Source organism: Crocuta crocuta, unplaced genomic scaffold (assembly GCF_008692635.1).
Source record: "Crocuta crocuta isolate KB4526 unplaced genomic scaffold, BGI_CrCroc_1.0 scaffold811, whole genome shotgun sequence".
Lineage (NCBI taxonomy): Eukaryota > Metazoa > Chordata > Mammalia > Carnivora > Hyaenidae > Crocuta > Crocuta crocuta.
In genome coordinates this window covers 670455-687218 of record NW_027530352.1, presented here as the reverse complement: position 1 = coordinate 687218, position 16764 = coordinate 670455, and the positions used below count along the sequence as shown (strand labels likewise).

General features: G+C 47.4%; 1 protein-coding gene across 1 annotated transcript; it reads left to right on the top strand.

Moving 5' to 3' along the window:
- Positions 1–369: 369 nt before the first annotated feature.
- Positions 370–15266, top strand: TRIM38 (tripartite motif containing 38). The gene is made up of 7 exons (XM_077765762.1): positions 370–565; positions 1173–1700; positions 4036–4131; positions 6121–6351; positions 7328–7350; positions 7447–7559; positions 13002–15266. The coding sequence occupies exons 2-7, from the start codon at positions 1290–1292 to the stop codon at positions 13520–13522; spliced, it is 1395 nt and encodes a 464-aa protein (XP_077621888.1). The 5' UTR covers positions 370–565; positions 1173–1289; the 3' UTR covers positions 13523–15266.
- The last annotated feature ends 1498 nt before the right edge of the window (positions 15267–16764 follow it).

Here is a 16764-nt window from a genome sequence, read left to right as displayed (position 1 = left end):
GCGTGAGCCGCAGAGAGCCCCCCACCCCCCACCCCGCCAGGGCGCCGAGGTCCCCAAAGGAACTTCTCCCAGACTTCGAGAGACTGTCCCGGCTGGGCTGTTCGACGACAGCGGCCGGTCAGGCACCTCGAGCTGCACCCCGGCTTCTGGTTGTGTTACTGTCAAAGGAAAGGCCACTCTCAACGCGGTCCCCGCCGCTCTGCTCCCCGCAGGCGCGCCGGAGCGGGAAGTGGGGAACAGGGCGAGGTCCCCGGCTGTGCGCGGTGGGCGCGGCCGCCTCCTGGGCTCCCCGCGCGCCTCCAGGCTCCGGTCGTCGGCAGGTCCCCGGGCTCCCCCTGCCGCATCTGCTTCCCGCTTCCCCCGCACCCCACTCCTGCGACCCCTGCGCTCCAGTCGCCCCGAGACACAGGCCCTGGCCTGGAGAAGACGGGGCCCCCTCCCTAATTCTCCAGGAGCTCCGCCCCCCAGGACAGCCCTTCTCTCGGCTCCTTCCCCTCAGGCCTTCCAGGACCCCAAGGAGGACACCTTGCTGCTTCCTGCCTTGCTTACTTCCATTATCGTCCCGGTAGGAGCTCCACTGAGACCGTGATAACCTGCTGTCTTTTGTTCCTTGTGGGACGGAGGGGGGCGGGGCGGGGGGTTCGTTCGTTGCGGTAGAGTCACATTTGATGACCTGGATGGAATCCTTGACACACCACCCAGTTACCTCGGTGTTCCTGCCAGTCCCAGAGAAATAGTTCTGGAATAGTTAGAGCAGAAAGGGTTTAGCTCCCTCCCTGACTTGGGCTTCCTGTCCCCTGGCGCGCAGTGCTTGCTGGAAGAAACCTTTGTGCAGGGCTGGAGTGTCGCCTCTGGGCTCTCACGGAGCCACCAGTCACTGCAACTGTTAAACAACTGCAAGCCTAGCGGGTTTGAGAAGCTAAATTTTAAATTTTATTTCACTTTAATTCATGTAAATGTATGTAATGTAAATGTCGAAGCAGGCGCCAGGCCCTGGGCTGTCTGTTAGCACAGAGCCCCAGACACAGGGCTCGGGTTCCAGCTCCCAGACTGTGAGATCGTGACCTGAGCCAAAGTCGGAGTCGGAAGCTTAACCCACTGAGCCACCCGGTGCCCCCAACACAGCTGCATGTTATGTATCCTCTAAATTCCGGCCCATTTCTTCTCTCTAGAGAGGAGCCCCCAAGGCGCGTGGAGGCCCGTGGGCAGCCAGCGGGTGACGGTACTTCCATCCCTGTGGACTTTCATCTCCACGTCCGGCTCCATCCTGGACCTTGTCAGGAAAAGCCATGGCCTCACCCATAGTCAGCAAGAAGATGAGGGAGGAAGCCACGTGCGCCATCTGCCTGCTCCTGATGGCCGAGCCCGTGAGCATCAGCTGTGGACACAGCTACTGCAGACAGTGCATCACCGGCTTCCTTGAGAACATCCGCCAGGAGATACCTTCACAAACTCTCTTCTACTGCCCCCACTGCCGGGCTCCGTTTCAGGTGACCAGCCTCCGGCCCAACAAGCAGCTGGGAAGTCTCATAGAGGTCATCAAGGAGATGAGTCAGGACATGTCCTGTGAGGAACATGGGGAGTTCCTCCACATCTTCTGCGAAGACGAAGGCCAGCTCATCTGCTGGCGCTGTGAGCGGTCACCGCAGCACCAAGGGCACAACACAGCCGTCATCGAGGACGTATGCCAAGGCTACCAGGTAAGTGGGTGGACTGGAGGGCTGTGGCCAGTGCCGCTCCCGGGGCCTGCAGCTTTGAGGCCTGTAACCTCAGAAGGTGGCCCTGAAATACAGCTGTCATCAAGCCATCCTTCAGGCCCTGTCTTTCATGACAGGACAAATAGTTTGTTATGGGTCCTCCCTGAGTCAAGTCCTGACTGTCCGTCCTGACCTTCAGCAGGAAGGTCACCGCCTGGTCCCTCTCCAGTCTTGCTGTGAGGCACGACCCCGTGCTCCAGAATGCAGTGTGCTCCAACCCAGCCCTGCATGGTTTCTTGCTTCAGGCCATGTGTATAATTTTAGAAACCACAGCGGGCAAGACCCTGATACGCTCTGAACACACAGGAAACAAAGATACACCGCTTGTAGATATCCTGCAGTCTAGTAGGGAAGACACGTCAGCAAGGAGCCTTCTGAGAAGTGACTCCTGAAGGACACGTAACAATTAACTGTGGACAGAGACGTGGAGAAAAGAGAGGCTGGGGCGCCTGGGTGGCTTAGTCCGTTAAGCGTCCGACTTTCGCTCAGGTCATGATCTCGCGGTTCGTGGGTTTGAGCCCCGCGTCGGGCTCTGTGCTGACTGCCAGCTCAGAGCCTGGAGCCTGCTTCAGAGTCTGTGTCTCCCTCTCTCTCTGACCCTCCCCTGCTCACGCTGTCTCTCTCTCTCCTAGAAATAAATAAAAATATTTAAAAAAAAAGAAAAGAAAAGAGAGGGTGTTCCAGAGAGAGGGGACCACATGTGGTGGCACAGCGGGGCTGGCGATGTAGGGAAAGGCAGGGGACGGGCTGGGAAAGGAGGTTGAGCCCAGAACCACGGTATAAACCAAGAGTCTAAATCTTAGCCCAGAGCAAGCCTGGCCACCGGGGGGTGGGGGGTGGGGTGTTATTTGCAGATTGAAGGATAGGTTGACTTTGAAAAGGACATCCGGGCACTGAAAAAGTAAAAGTATTAAGGGGTAAAATTGAGATTATTCCTATAAGAAGGGGTAAATGGGACAGTTTCCAGCAAGATTTAGGAAGAGGAGCTGAAGGATTTGGAAATGATGTTCACGGAGGACAAGGGGAGGGAGGGGTTTGGGGCAACTCCTAAGTTTCTCACTCAGAAGCATTAGAGGAAGGCTGGCCTTTGCCACAGGAAACAAAGGAGGGACACAGTCCTGCTGCCTTAGTCTCCCTCGGTCCTGCCTACATTTGAGGAAAGTATTGTCCCCAGTGTGGAGCCCATGAGGTCAAGGTGGGCTTGTAGTGAGATTCTGGGTCCCCTGGGCAGAAAGGGCAATATAGTCTTTTACTGACAAGCTTCCTAGAGCCCTTTCTGAAGAATACTCAAGAATTAATGAGTATACTTATTGGGTTTACAGAAGACAGGAGCTGACCCTTGTAGTATTAATCACAACTAGCAATTTAGGTCAGCTTAGAATTGCTTTCCATGAAAGTGCGAGAAGCTATTCTGAAAAGTAACCCCAAAGCTTGATATTGATGCTGAATCATTTTAGATTGGCTTCGTGGATTATGACCCTTCGAGAGCTACCAGCACTACCCCCCTCCATTAGCTGTTTCTATGAACTTGAGCTGGTGTGCTGGTCTTCCCTTCCCGACTTACCATAGTGCACACACAGTTCCGCGTGCGTCAGACATTCTGGCATTGGTTGTGTTTGGTTCCGCACATTCTTTTCTAAAATCTGCTTTTAGACGATGCTTGTCTTGTCCTACGTGAAGCGTTTCCCTGGGGAGACTGTAAGCGGTGGACATAGCTCAGGCTCTGAGTTAGCAGGTGAGGGCGGGCTCACGTGTCAGCCACCAACCTGTCATAGCACCTTGGGCAAGTTATTTACCTCCCCAATTTTTTTTTAATTTTTTAATGTTTATCTTAATTTTGAGAGCGAGAGAGAGACAAAGCGTGAGTGGGGGAGGGGCACAGAGAGTGAGATGCAGAATCTGAAGCAGGTCCCAGGCTCTGTGCTGTCAGCACGGAGCCCGACGGGGGGCTCGAACTCACGAACCCCGTGAGTTCATGACCTGAGCTGAGGTCAGCGCCTAACCAACTGAGCCATCCAGGGGCCCCTATGTAACCCCTTTCCAAGCCTCAGTTTCTACAGCATAGAAATGATGTCAAAATGCATCAGTTTCTCAGTGCTACCAAGGAGGATCACGTACGCGGCAGAACACACAGGTGTGCTTCCTAGACTAGTGAGTGTAGTGACTCAGTGTATATTCAGTGTTATTCTAACAGTCTGGGAGGGCTGGGGTTCCTCTTAGGTGCCTAATGAAGAGTTGTCAAATTGAATAGACTTTATGCACCCAATTTTCCCTTCAGGAAATGCTCCAGAATGCTGTGACAAACTTGAGGGAGCTGGAAGAGGAATGTACAAAACTCAAGCTGTTCACAAGAAAGCAAATAAGTGAATGGAATGTAAGAATTTGGGTTCATTGATCTCAAGCTACTTTCTATTCTAGAGCATAGGCCTGGCGGACAATTGGTAAAACACAATGATAATTCATTTTCCCTAAACCAGACCAAATAAAACCACATAAAACCCAAAAAAAGAAACCATTATTTCCCTCTATGCCCCTAGTTGTCTACGTCTGTGAGAATTTATCTCCAATCCCTTCAACTTTTTAATAGTGATTGGCTAGGATTCCTGATACCAGAATTGGTATGCCTATGTAGGTTAGAGCCATCCTTGCCTAGGGTTTCACATTTTGAACACCTCACAGTACCTTCCTGGCCTCAACTTTATTATGTTGGCACATTTAACACAGAGCAGAGTGTGGCTCTCAACTTCACAGCTTTAGAAGCCAGTCTTTGTGAACACTGAGAAAATGGAGTCACTCCGGGTTGAGATTCATGTTGTCCAAGCCTGTGAGGCTGATAAAGGAAGTCTATTTGGTCTAAAAGGAGGCTTGTAGCTGTTGCCAGAGCCACACGCTGAAACTGAAGACCAAGCAAGGGTCTCTAAGATGATCTCCATGGCCGACTAGCTCGCCATGATCAGAGATGCCTTCCATTATGGAAATCTTTCTGTGATCTGTCAACACACAGCAGAATCCTTCAGGCTCATGGACCCCTTTGCCTCTCTCAGGGGCCTCTTCCAATCTCTGCCCTAATCCTTGGTGTGTGGATGCTAAACTCTCAAAGGACACTCTCACTTCCCTTATTTCGGGGTTCTTGGGCAGTGGGGAGGATCTTGATTATAACTAACATATACAGTGGGGCACCCGGGCGTCTCAGTCAGTTAAGCATCAGACTCTTGATTTTGGCTCAGGTCTTGATTTCACAGTCGTGAGATCGAGGCCTGCGTTGGGCTCCACACTGGTGCACAGACCCTGCCTAAGATTCTGTCTCTCCCTCTCCCTCTGCCCCTCCCCTGCTTGTGCATTCTCTCTCAAGGAAAAAAAAAACCACTAATATATATATGGAAAACCCATCCATGACACTTTTAGCATGGCATCTCAGCCATCAGAACACGGCGTGAATAAGGAAAGCACTAGTGGAAACTGTAATTCTGTACCTCCCAACATGAAAGTCTGGTCCCACAANACAGACTTCCCTGCTGGCCTGCTGTCTCAGAGTCAAGTCTCCATGATGTTCATTACAAGCTTTTGCTTCAAAAAATTCCCTCAGGCCCAGAAATACCTCCTTGCATCCCAAATAAAAACTTCATGGTTTTTTCCTCTATCGCTGATAAAGTGTTTGACTTCAACCCTCGTTCCATGATTAAATTATCTGCCGTTCCTGCCCCTCCTTCCTCCTCCATCTCGGCTGAAGAAGGGAATCGATCGGGTGACTGCATAGAATTGTGACAGCTCTCCCGCATCTGAAAGCCTGCCCCCATCAGGAGATTTGTGACATTCTTCCAGCTCCAATGAGTCATGGGAAAAGAATGTCACAGTAGCTCAGNATGAAACATTAAAAAAAAAATTCTTTAAAATAATGGGTAACATAAAATTTACCATTGTAATCATTTGTTAAGTGTACAGTTCCGTGGCACTAAGTATTTTCTCATTGTTGTGCAGCCATCACCACCATCCTTTAGTGGGAACTCCTCTCCGGAACCTTTTCATCACCCCAAACTGAAACCCTGTACCCGCTAAACACTTAACTCCCCATTCCTTTCTCCTCTCAACTCTTGGCAACCACTCTTTCACTTTCTGTCTCTATGAACCTGACTAGTCTATTTGCCTCATGTAAGTGGAATCAAACGGATTTGTCCTTTGCTTTCTGGCTTATTTCGCTTAGCATAATGTCTTGAAGATTCATCCGTGTCGTAGCATACGTCCGAATTTCGTTCCTTGTTCAGGCTGAGTAGTATCCCATTGTCCGTCCGCCACATTTCTTCACTTCATTCACCGATGGACGTTTGGCTTGTTCCCACTTTCTCACACACTCTCTTGACTGTAGGAGAAGACAGAGAGTCAGAAGCAAAAAATCCAGTCTGACTTTAAGAATCTTCAGAGATTCCTGCATGAAGAGGAGAAGTCTTATCTGTGGAAACTGGAGAAAGAGAAAGAGCAGACTCTACAGAGACTGATAGGTAATGAGGCCACTCTGGAACAGAAGAGCCAAGAACTCAGGAGGCACATCCTGGAACTAGAGGAGAGATGTCAGAGCTCAGCCCAGAAGCTGCTGCAGGTGGGCCTGTGCGCTTGGGGGAAGGGACTCTTGAGCTATTAAAGCAAAAGGGTGAGGGCGCATGGGAAGACTGGCGAGGCCTGCCTGCCTCACTCAAAAGGGGCATGTTGATGTGAGGAATTTAAAGGAATGTTTAGATATACCTCAGTGTCTACAGGGTGGCCTTCGGTAGTCTCTAGGGCACCTTGATGCAAATGAGAAAAATATACCCCCACTGGGTGGACGTGGTGGGGTCCTTGTCTGAACAGAATCATGGGGTAACTTGCTACCATTCGCCTCTGTCCCATGTGCACAGAACCCTGATTGTCAGACTGCCTACTGAAATGCCCCACCACGAGCCTGGTGGGCGATGCAGTGGGGCAGCAGGCGTGAGTGACAGTTTTTCCCTGATTTGTTTCACAGCCCTTATGGGGCCTTCTTTGAGCTGAATGAAAGACCCAGCCCAGTAAGGTAAACTATGCCAGGAACTGTTCGCTCTGGTTCCCACTAATAGAACTAGAGGTGACACTGTAAGTGAGACCCCGTGAGTGCTGTACTACCATGTGATAATGGCCACCACCATCTCAGCGGCCCATTTGCATGGGGCTGTGCATGGCTCCGCCACAAAGGACCCTTACTGACAGGTGATCTTTACCATGGGCTCACTCTGAAAGAAATTAGGCCAAGGCAAGAATTAAGTCTTGCTGGGCGGGGGTGAAGCTTCTGGCCTCTTGCCCCGGCTTCCCACAGGCAGTGACTGCAGACACAGATCTCAGCAAGGAAGAGGACAGACTCACATGCTGATGAGCGTCCTGTCGCACCGAGCATTCCGAGGCTGGGCTGGGAATCATTCTATCTGAGGGTCCATCACAATCTTAGGCTGGGGTCACTCTCTCTACTCCTTTGGAAGGAGCATTTCCAGAGAGCAGCCCCATGTGCCAATCCTCAAGAAATACCGATGTTCTCACACTCCCTTTTTGTCTTTGTTTCTCTGCAGGATGTGAAAGAGACCTTGCGCCGGTAAGTCCTATATGACTGCAGGAGGGAAGGGGGATGGGTAGACTGAGTTGGATGGAATGTATCACTGAAGTGATCCTCGGCCTCTCCTTATTCTAGGAGTTCGGCTGTGAAGCTGGAAACACCAGAGGCCCATTCTTTGGAGGTTCATACTGTGTGCAGTGTTTCTGAGCTGTATTTTGATATGAAGAAAAGGTTACAGAGCTATCAAGGTATGTGAAGGATCCCGAAATGCTATGCACGGGAGGAACCTTAAGTGGTAACCACATTTGCCACCTGTCCCCGGGCAGGCTCATGCCCAGAGAGGTCGGTTAGTGATTTTTAGAGATATAGCGTATGGGTTATCTGTGCAGACCCTTCAGATTCTTGTGCTCCCATGTATTAACTTAGTCGTCCCAGGCAAATACCTTCTGCAGTTTACCCAGCTGAGAAATGAGGATAGGAAGAATGTCCACTTCTCGGGGTTGTCATGAAATATAAATGTGTCAACATGTGTAAAGTTCTTTGTGCCGTGTCTAAAACATAGAGTTTGTGGTTAATATTTTACTCAACTCTCAGAACAATGTAAGAAAGATGAGTAAGTATTACAGACTTTGGTTCAAATGATTTTAGGACTTTGGCCCAGATAACGCAGATGGTAAATATTAGAACCATAATGAAAACCAAATCTTATCAAGTCCAAAGCCCAAGCTCTTGCTCTGTTGATGGTCTGAATCAGTGCTTCCTATATTTCCACAACTTTTATTTATAATTACAAAATTTTAAAAGTTCTGAAAACTGTACGTTTTTTAAAACTTGTTTGGCTACAAAATTGGACCTAACCTAAAATGATTTGGCAGCTGTATAATCTACACCAGTAAACAAATTTAGCGGCTTAAAACAACACACATACATTATCTCACAAGTTTTGTCGGTCATAAATCTGGGCACACCTATGTTGGTCCTTTGGTTAGCATCTCATAAGGTTGCAGATTAAGGTGCTGGCTGGGCTGGGGTCTCACGGAGACCAGACTGGGGAAGAGTCCTCTTCCAAGCTCACTCAGGTTGTTGGCAGAATTCATTGTTTTACGATTGTAGGGCTTAGGGCCCTGGATTTTTTGGGAGCTGTTGGCTAGAGGCTGCCCTCGTCTTCTAAAAGGTACCCCTCCACCTCTTGCACATGGGCCTCTCAACATGGCCAATTACTTCTTCAAAGCGAGCTCAGGAGAGAGTCTCTAGAGCATGTCTTTTAGTGAGATCGAGTCCCATATAATGAAATAGAATCATAGGAGTCACATCGCATCATTTTTTGCAATATTCTGTTGGTCAGAGGCAATTCGCAGGTCCTGCCCACACTCAAAAGGGAGGGACTGTATAAGGCATAACACCAGAAGGCAGGGATTGTGGAAGGCCACTCTTGTGTCTGTCTGTCACAGTGGCCACACCAGAGCTGCACTGATAGGATACTGTCTGAAGTCTTTATCCCACTTAGTTTGAGAATGTATTTTACTGCAGAAATATTGATGTCTTTGGTCACAGGGCACTGCTTAAGACCTGGCCAGGGGTGGGCACGTAATTTAAAGTATATGTATATTTATATACTTTATGACATCAAAAATACTCTGAAATCGTATGTACTCAACGTGAGAGCACCCAAATACAGAAAGCAGCTAATAACAAACATAAAGGAAGTGATCAGTAGAAATACAATAATAGTAAGGGATTTTAACACCCCACTTATATCAATGGACAGATCATCCAAATAGATAATCCACAAGGAAGCAGTGGCTTTGAATGACATGTTGGAGCAGATGGATCTAACAGATATACTCAGAACGTTCCATCCTAAACCGGCAGAAGACACATTCCTGTCAAGCCATGTAGAACATTTTCCAGAGTAAATCACATATTAAGCCACAAAAGCAAATCTCAACAAATTTTAAAAAGTTGAAGTCATATCATGTATCTTTTCTGACAACAATGCTATAAAACTAGAAATAACCACAAGAAAAAATCTGGAAAGAACACAAATGCATGGAGGTTAAATAACATGCTACTACACAGTGAGTGGGTTAACCAAGATCTCAAAGAGCAAATTGAAAAAAATATATGGAGACAAATGAAAATGGAAACACAATGGTCCAAAACCTTTGGGATGCAACAAAAATTGTTTGAAGAAGGAAGTTTATAAGGGCCTACGTCAAGAAGCAAGAAAATATCAAATAAACAGCCTAATCTTAAACATAAAGGTGCTAGAAAAAGAAGAACAAACTCCAAAGCCAGTAGAAGGAAGGAAATAATAAAGATTAGAGCAGAAATAAGTAGAAACTAAAAAAAAAAAAACAAAAAACAAACAAAAAAAACAAAACAACTGTAGAAAGACTAATGAAACCAGGGACTATTTCTTTGAAAAGATCAGCAAAATTGATGAACTTTTAGCCAGACTCATAAACGAGAGAGAAAGAGAGAGAGAGAGGGGACTCAAATAAACAAAACTCAGAAATTAAAGAGAAGAAATAACGACTGACATCACCAAAATACAAAGGACTGTGAGAGAATATTATGAAAAAGTATATTCCAACAAAATGGACAGCCTAAAATAAGTGGATAAGTTCCTAGAATAGAGACATATAACTTCCCAAAAACGAATCGGGAAGAAATAGAAAATTTGAACAGACCCATTACGAGCAATGAAATTAAATCAGTAATCAAAAAACTCCCAACAAATAAAAGTCCAAGACCAGAATTCTGCCAAACACTTAAAGAAGGGTTAATACCTATTTTTCTCAAACTATTCCACAAAATAGGAGAGGAAGGAAAGCTTCCAACTCCATTCTGCAAGGTCACCATTACTCTGATACCAAAACCAGATTAAAGACACTACAAAAAGAGAGAATGACAGGTCAATATACCTGATGAATATAGACACAAATCGTCAACAAAGTGCTAGCAAATGGAATCTAACAATACCTTAAAAATGTCATTCACCGTGATCAAGCAGAATTTATTCTTGGGATGCAAGGATGGCTCAATATTGGCAAGACAACGATGTGGTGCATCACATCAACAAGAGAAAGGATAAAAACCAGATGACCATTTCAACAGATGCAGAAAAAGCATTTGACAAATTACAACATCCATTTCATGATAAAGACTCTCAACAAAGTAGATATAGAGGAACATACCTCAACATAATAAAGGCCGTATATGAAAAACCCACCACTCACATACTCAGTGGTGTAGAGAGCTCTTCCCCTAAGGTCAGGAAGAAGACAAGGATGTCCGCTTTCACCACTTTTATTCAACATGGTACTGAAAGTCTAACCACAGCAATCCGATAAGAAAAATAAATAAAAGAAGCAAGACTTTCACTATTTGTAAATGACATGATACTATATATAGGAAACCCTGAAGGCACCACCCCGAAACTACCAGAACTGATAGATAAATTTAGTAAGGGTGCAGAATACAAGATCAATATACAGAAATCCATTGTGTTTCTACACAGTAATAATGAAGTAGCAGGAAGAGAAATTAAGGAGACAATTCCGGTTACAATTGCACCAAAAATAATAAAACCTAGGAAAAAACTTAACTGAAGAGGTGAAAGGCTTGTACTCTGAAAACTGTAGAACACTGATTATAAACATTTAATATATAGAATGTCACTCATTGCTTTTTAATGCTAATATCCCATAAGAATATCATAATTCTATGGAACCATATCCCTACCACGGGAGCTCCAGGCTGCCCCCAGCGCTTGGGTATCGTAGCACCACTGCAGTGACTTCTTGGGCCAAACTTACTTACATCCCAGTGTCTCCATCCATGTAGGGCATATACCTAGCACTGGGGTCGCTGGGATTTTTAATCTTAATGCTTGTTACTTGTTCAGTGAGGTAACATGAACTCTCACTAGCACCGCAAAAAGTAACTTACATATACCAAGCACTCTTTCCGTGACAGATGAGAAAAACTTCACGTGTTACTGTTTTATACCACCGCCCTCTCTGTAGGTAGCTTTTTCCACTTGTACAGATGAGGAAACAGATAGGCAGCCAGTGAGTGGTAACTCAGGTAGTGTCTATTACTTTTTTTTTTTTTGGTCACTTGCTTGCTTTATTTATTTGTTTGTTTACTTATTTTTTTAATAGTTTATTGTCATGTTGGTTTCCATACAACGCCCAGGGCTCATCCCCACAAGTGCCCTCTTAATCGCTCTGCAATGTGGCAAAAAATGAATACGATGTGTTTTTTTAACTCACTGTTTGTGGAGTGGGCACTGAGGTGTGTGTACAGTTGGTTTTGTTTGTTGCCGGTGCACATTAGACTCCTGTGAGCGATTTTAGCCATATGCTCTTGTGTCCCGTGAACGGTTTCCTGGGAGATACACCTTGAACTGAAAAGCTGCGGTGTAGGGATGCACGCCTTAATCTGTCTGAATCCTGCAGATCCTGACATTGGATCAGGTTTTGCCCTACTGGCGACATGAGAGCCCTCACCATTGCACATCTCCCTGAGTCTTTGTTTATGATTTATAATTTTTGACAATCTGATGGATCTGAAATGGTACCTAATTGTGGACTTTGTGCTCTATGATTTCACTGTGAGCTTGAGCCTCTTAGAGTCCATTAGCCTTTCAGGCTTCTTCAGTGACTTACCCATGAATTTGCTCTTATTTAAGCATTTTTCTATTGAGTTCTTTCTCTTATTGATTCTTATCTACCTTAAATGCAATATGAGGTACCTTTTTAAAATCCCATTTGATATTTTCTCCTTCAAGTGTAAACATTTTGATTTCTTAACTTGGGGTTTCGTGGACCATTCAGATAACATAAATTGAAACCTCAACTTTTTGTGAGCCAGCCTCATTATAAGGACTGATTGGGTAGCATTGAATAAAGGGCTTATCTGCAAGATGAAGATTCGGGTCGTTAACAAGGAGCAGTGAAGCAGCCAGGGCTGGGAGTCCTTGGGGAGGTAGGGAGTTGGCCCCTCTTCTGGGCCTCAGTAGCAGGCGGAGGGCGCTGTAACTGTAGGAGACTGACCTGACGCAGAGGAGTGCGGGCCCTCCAACTGACAGCCAGGGGAGGGGCGGGACTCAGACTCGGGTACTAAATACTCCCAGCTCGCCTGCTTTTTGCCCCGCGCTCTCCTGTAGTGCTCCGCGCTGGCTTCGGAGAGGACACCAGCCACGTCAGCTCTGGTTAGTTCCGGTCCTTGGCTTTGCCGAGTGAGTAAGATGGTGATGGTGAAGATGATATTACTATTACTACCACTTCTTGGACACTTACTCATATTCCAGGAATTTTACTGAGCATTAAGTGTACATAAACTCACTCAGGTCCTCCACAATTTTTTGTGACAGATATGATCGTTTCTAGGTCATATGTAACAGAATTGAGTCTTGGAGTACGACTGGCCTAAACTCTCACCTCTAGGGAGAGACAAGGCTTGGGTTAGAGCACAGGCTGGTTTTATTTAAATTAAACTGCTCTTGGCAACAACAACAAAAAAAAACCCATGCCTTTCTTTCTCTCTTTCTCTGTCTCTCCTTCCTTCCTTCTTCCCTTCCTCCCTTCGTGCCTTCCTCCCTCCCTCCTCCCTTCCTTCCTCCCTTCCTTCCTTCTTTTCTTCTTTATTGATTTACTTACCTACTTACTTTTTTTTTCCAGTCAATGTGACTCTGGATGATGACACAGCCCATCGTGAGCTAATTCTGTCTGAGGATCGGAGACAAGTGATTCGCGGACACATCCGGGAGAATCCGGGCAATTCCTCTAGGAGATTCTCTGTCTTACCCTGTGTCCTGGGCTGTGAAGGCTTCACCTCAGGAAAACAGTACTTTGAAGTGGATGTAGGAGAAGGAACCGGCTGGGGTTTAGGAGTTTGTTGGGAAAATGTGCCCAGAGACGGGGTGATACAGAGCCCTCAGTCTGGGTTCTGGATCATCAGACTAAGTGCAAAGAAAGGCTATGTGGCGCTCACCTCGCCCGTAACCTCCCTTTATCTGAAGGAGAAGCCCCTGGTTGTGGGGGTTTTTCTGGACTACGATGTCGGAGTTGTATCCTTTTACAACATGACCGCTGGCTCCCACATCTTTACCTTCCCGAGGGCCTCCTTCTCTGACGTTCTCCGGCCCTACTTCCAGGTTTACCCACATTCTCCTTTGTTCCTGCCTCCTCTGGACAAGTGAGAAAAGAAGCAAATTCTCCGTCTGGTTTAACCAGCATAGAAAACATAATGGAAACCCCGTGAGGGCAGAAATTTGTCTGTTTTTTTCACTGCTCTTGTGCTTAGAACTCTGCGAGGCTTGTAGTGGCTGCTGAATAAACTGCTTTGAATGAATGGACAGAAACTGCAAACACCACAGACGGCCGGCCCGAGCTGGAGGGAGGCAAGGTAACAGCAATGATCATGCACTACCCTCACCACCCGCAGTGGGTTCCGAGCCTGGAGAGACAGGAATCTTTGCGAGACCCGCAGGGTGACCCAGCGATCAGAAGGTCTGCACTCTGCCAGTTTGTTGGATGCCATACGAACTCATGAGGGGGGAGGGAGGGAAAGCTGCCATCATCTCTGCCAACTGCATGAAAGAGCAGGAAAATCAAAACAGCAGCGACTCTTCGAACCGCTGACGTCGGATTCATCATTGAGCCAGAGGCCCAGAGGTGGGCAGACACCCCCCAGGCCTAGTGAGCTCTGCCCGGGCGATGACAAGTGACGTATGACAGAAGAGTGTAAAGGGGCTTACAATGAGATGTTTCAAATGGAAAGGAGATAAAGAATGAAAACACATTGTCTTCGGGGACTCAGTACTGGAAAAGAAGTGGATAGTGTCCAGACAGTGCTCAGCCAGCTCTCTTGAAATAGTTTATGGTCTCAGCAAATAGTTATTTGCCTAAAAGGGCATCAATGTGTAAAGGAATCCTCTATCTCCCCTCTACTGGGAAGGGCAGGAGTTAGGCATCAGGGACAACACTAAACCTTTATCAGCCCAGAGAGGGCACCGGAGAAATCGCCATCACAGATCTTCCTAAAATTTGCCCTGTCTGCCGTTACTTCCCTGTTTATTTGCCTTCCCACAATGCATTACCTAGAAACTCATCTTCCTTTGGCTTAGTCCTTCTCTGAAAATCCATTGTTCTTTTGTTAAGATGCTATAAGCCCAAGTGACAGTTGCCCCTTTGAGTTCTTCGTCTCCGAGTGCTCCCATGTGTCTAGGGAAAACTCCATTTCTCCTCTACGCTGTCACTCCTACCTACTCTCGATATTTCACTTCTTGCGACAGGTGAGATACCCTACAGTTCATTTCAATTCTGACAAGTAACTAGAGTTAGAGCAGACCCCATCGGCTGAGGGCTCAGTCCGGCAAGGCTGTCCCCAGCCTCGGAGCCTGCTTGGGATTTTCTCTCTCCGTCTTTTTCTCTGCCCCTCCCCTGCTCACACTGTCTCTATCTCTCTCGAAATAAATAAACTTTAAATAAAGAGAGAGATACATAGGTCCAAAAACATTCCTAGCACAGGAGCATCTGTCCTTAATGGAGTTGGGGTGTGTCCCCCTCCCAGCACGTGGATATGTTCATAACCCAAAAGCTCCTCAAACTCTGTACCTTGGGATTTTTGTGGAGGCTTCATCACATAGGCACTATCAACTATTACTCAGTTACCAGCCCCTCCTGGGGGGGTAGGGGTGGCTAGGTGGGATGAGGCTGAAAGTTTCAAACTTCTAGTCATGGCTTGCTCTTTCTGGAGACCTGCCCCCATCCTGAAGCTGTCCAGGAGCCCCCCAAAGCTGCCTCATTAGAACAAGAGACCTTCCTATCACCAGCGAGTGCCAAAGGATTTAGGAGCCCTGTGCCAGGAACTGGGGGCAGTGGCCACTATATATTTTTTCTATTATCTCACAACATGTTAATAAACTTCTCTTTGTCTCTTAATTGTCTTTGTATTCTAATTTATAGGACCCAAGTTGGAGAACGTAAGATGGGAAGAGGGAAATGATCTCCCTCCCCTCAAAGAACCCCAGTGTTATTTGTTCTCTGTCCCCATAGTCTGAGTGCACTGACCTACTTCTGGAGCCTCAGACCCACAGGATAACTGAGAGAGCACACCTTGGTGCACGATACGTCACTAAGTCATGGTGTCCTGACGTCCAGTCTTATCCAAGTGTAGTCTTTTCGCGTGAGGAGTCGCGTCCTAATGTTAGCATGGCTGGGAATAGAGTACTCTGCTCAGAGAAGTCTATACCCTTAAACACTTACATTGCTGAATAAGAAAGAATGATGATTGGGGCACCTGGGTGGCTCAGTCGGTTGCATGTCAGACTTCAGCTCAGATCATGATCTCACAGTTCGTGAGTTTGAGCCCCACGTTGGGCTCTGTGATGACAGCTCGGAGCCTGGAGCCCGGTTTGTCTCCCTTTTCTCTGCCCCTCCCCCCCCACAAAAAAAGTCTCAACATTGAAACTAAGGAAGGGAGAGAGATTCAGACACCCTGAGTCCTTGGCTCGTGGCAGATTCAGTCCCAGCTTCTCCCCAGACACCCAGTCTGTTAGAACTCTTGGCAACATCAGTAATTCCACTCTCTTTGCCCACAGACAGCCTCGGGCCCTGGGCCTCTGTGAGACCGGGTCCTCACACCCATCTCCACCCCACGCCTCAGGCCCACCTTTATGGCCAGCCTGCTCTCCCGACTCCCAGGGATGGAAAGAGTTATCAAGGCAGCTGGACTTGGACATGAAGGAAACTCCTCAAGCCCTTCACCCCAAATCCCCTTCTTCCTCAGGAGTAAGGAAGACAGTGAGTGTTGTTTAGGAAGAGGGTGTTTGGTTAGCATGTCAATGCACACGTGGCCAGGAGAACCAGCGAGACTCCTGGAATTTATCCCCAGTGTCTCCGGACAAGTAAAAATGGTCGCTCCTGCCCTATTCTAGAATCAGGCTCTCCTCTCTGCAGCGCAGAGGCAGGGCCTTCAGTCCCCAGAGCTCATTCTGATGTGATTGGAGCTGGGGATCCAGAGCCGTCCGCCAAGACAGAATTCTTGGCACGTTTTCGGTGCGAAAAGGTGATTTTACTACAGCATGGGGACAGGGCCCATGGGCAGAAAAGAGCTTCCCTGGGGTTGTGAAGGGTGACTGACTACATAAGGTGTTCTAGCCTGTGGAGGAGAGGGTGTCTCAGGAACATGAGTCTATAGGTGTCTGGAGATGGCGTTTGTCTTGTAAGTTACTAAGACAGTGGCAAACGGATGAAGACTCACGCCCTGCAGGACTATGATCTCTGTCAGGAGGAATGTCACACACAGCCCGCCCGAGAGGGGGTTGTAGAGTGTCAGCTTGTGCTCGGCCCTCAGTTTGCCTTTTTCTTCCCTCATCAACTCTCCTTCCCACGTGCCTGCATCTCAGCACCTGTCCCTCTGTGTCTCTTCTCTCCAGTC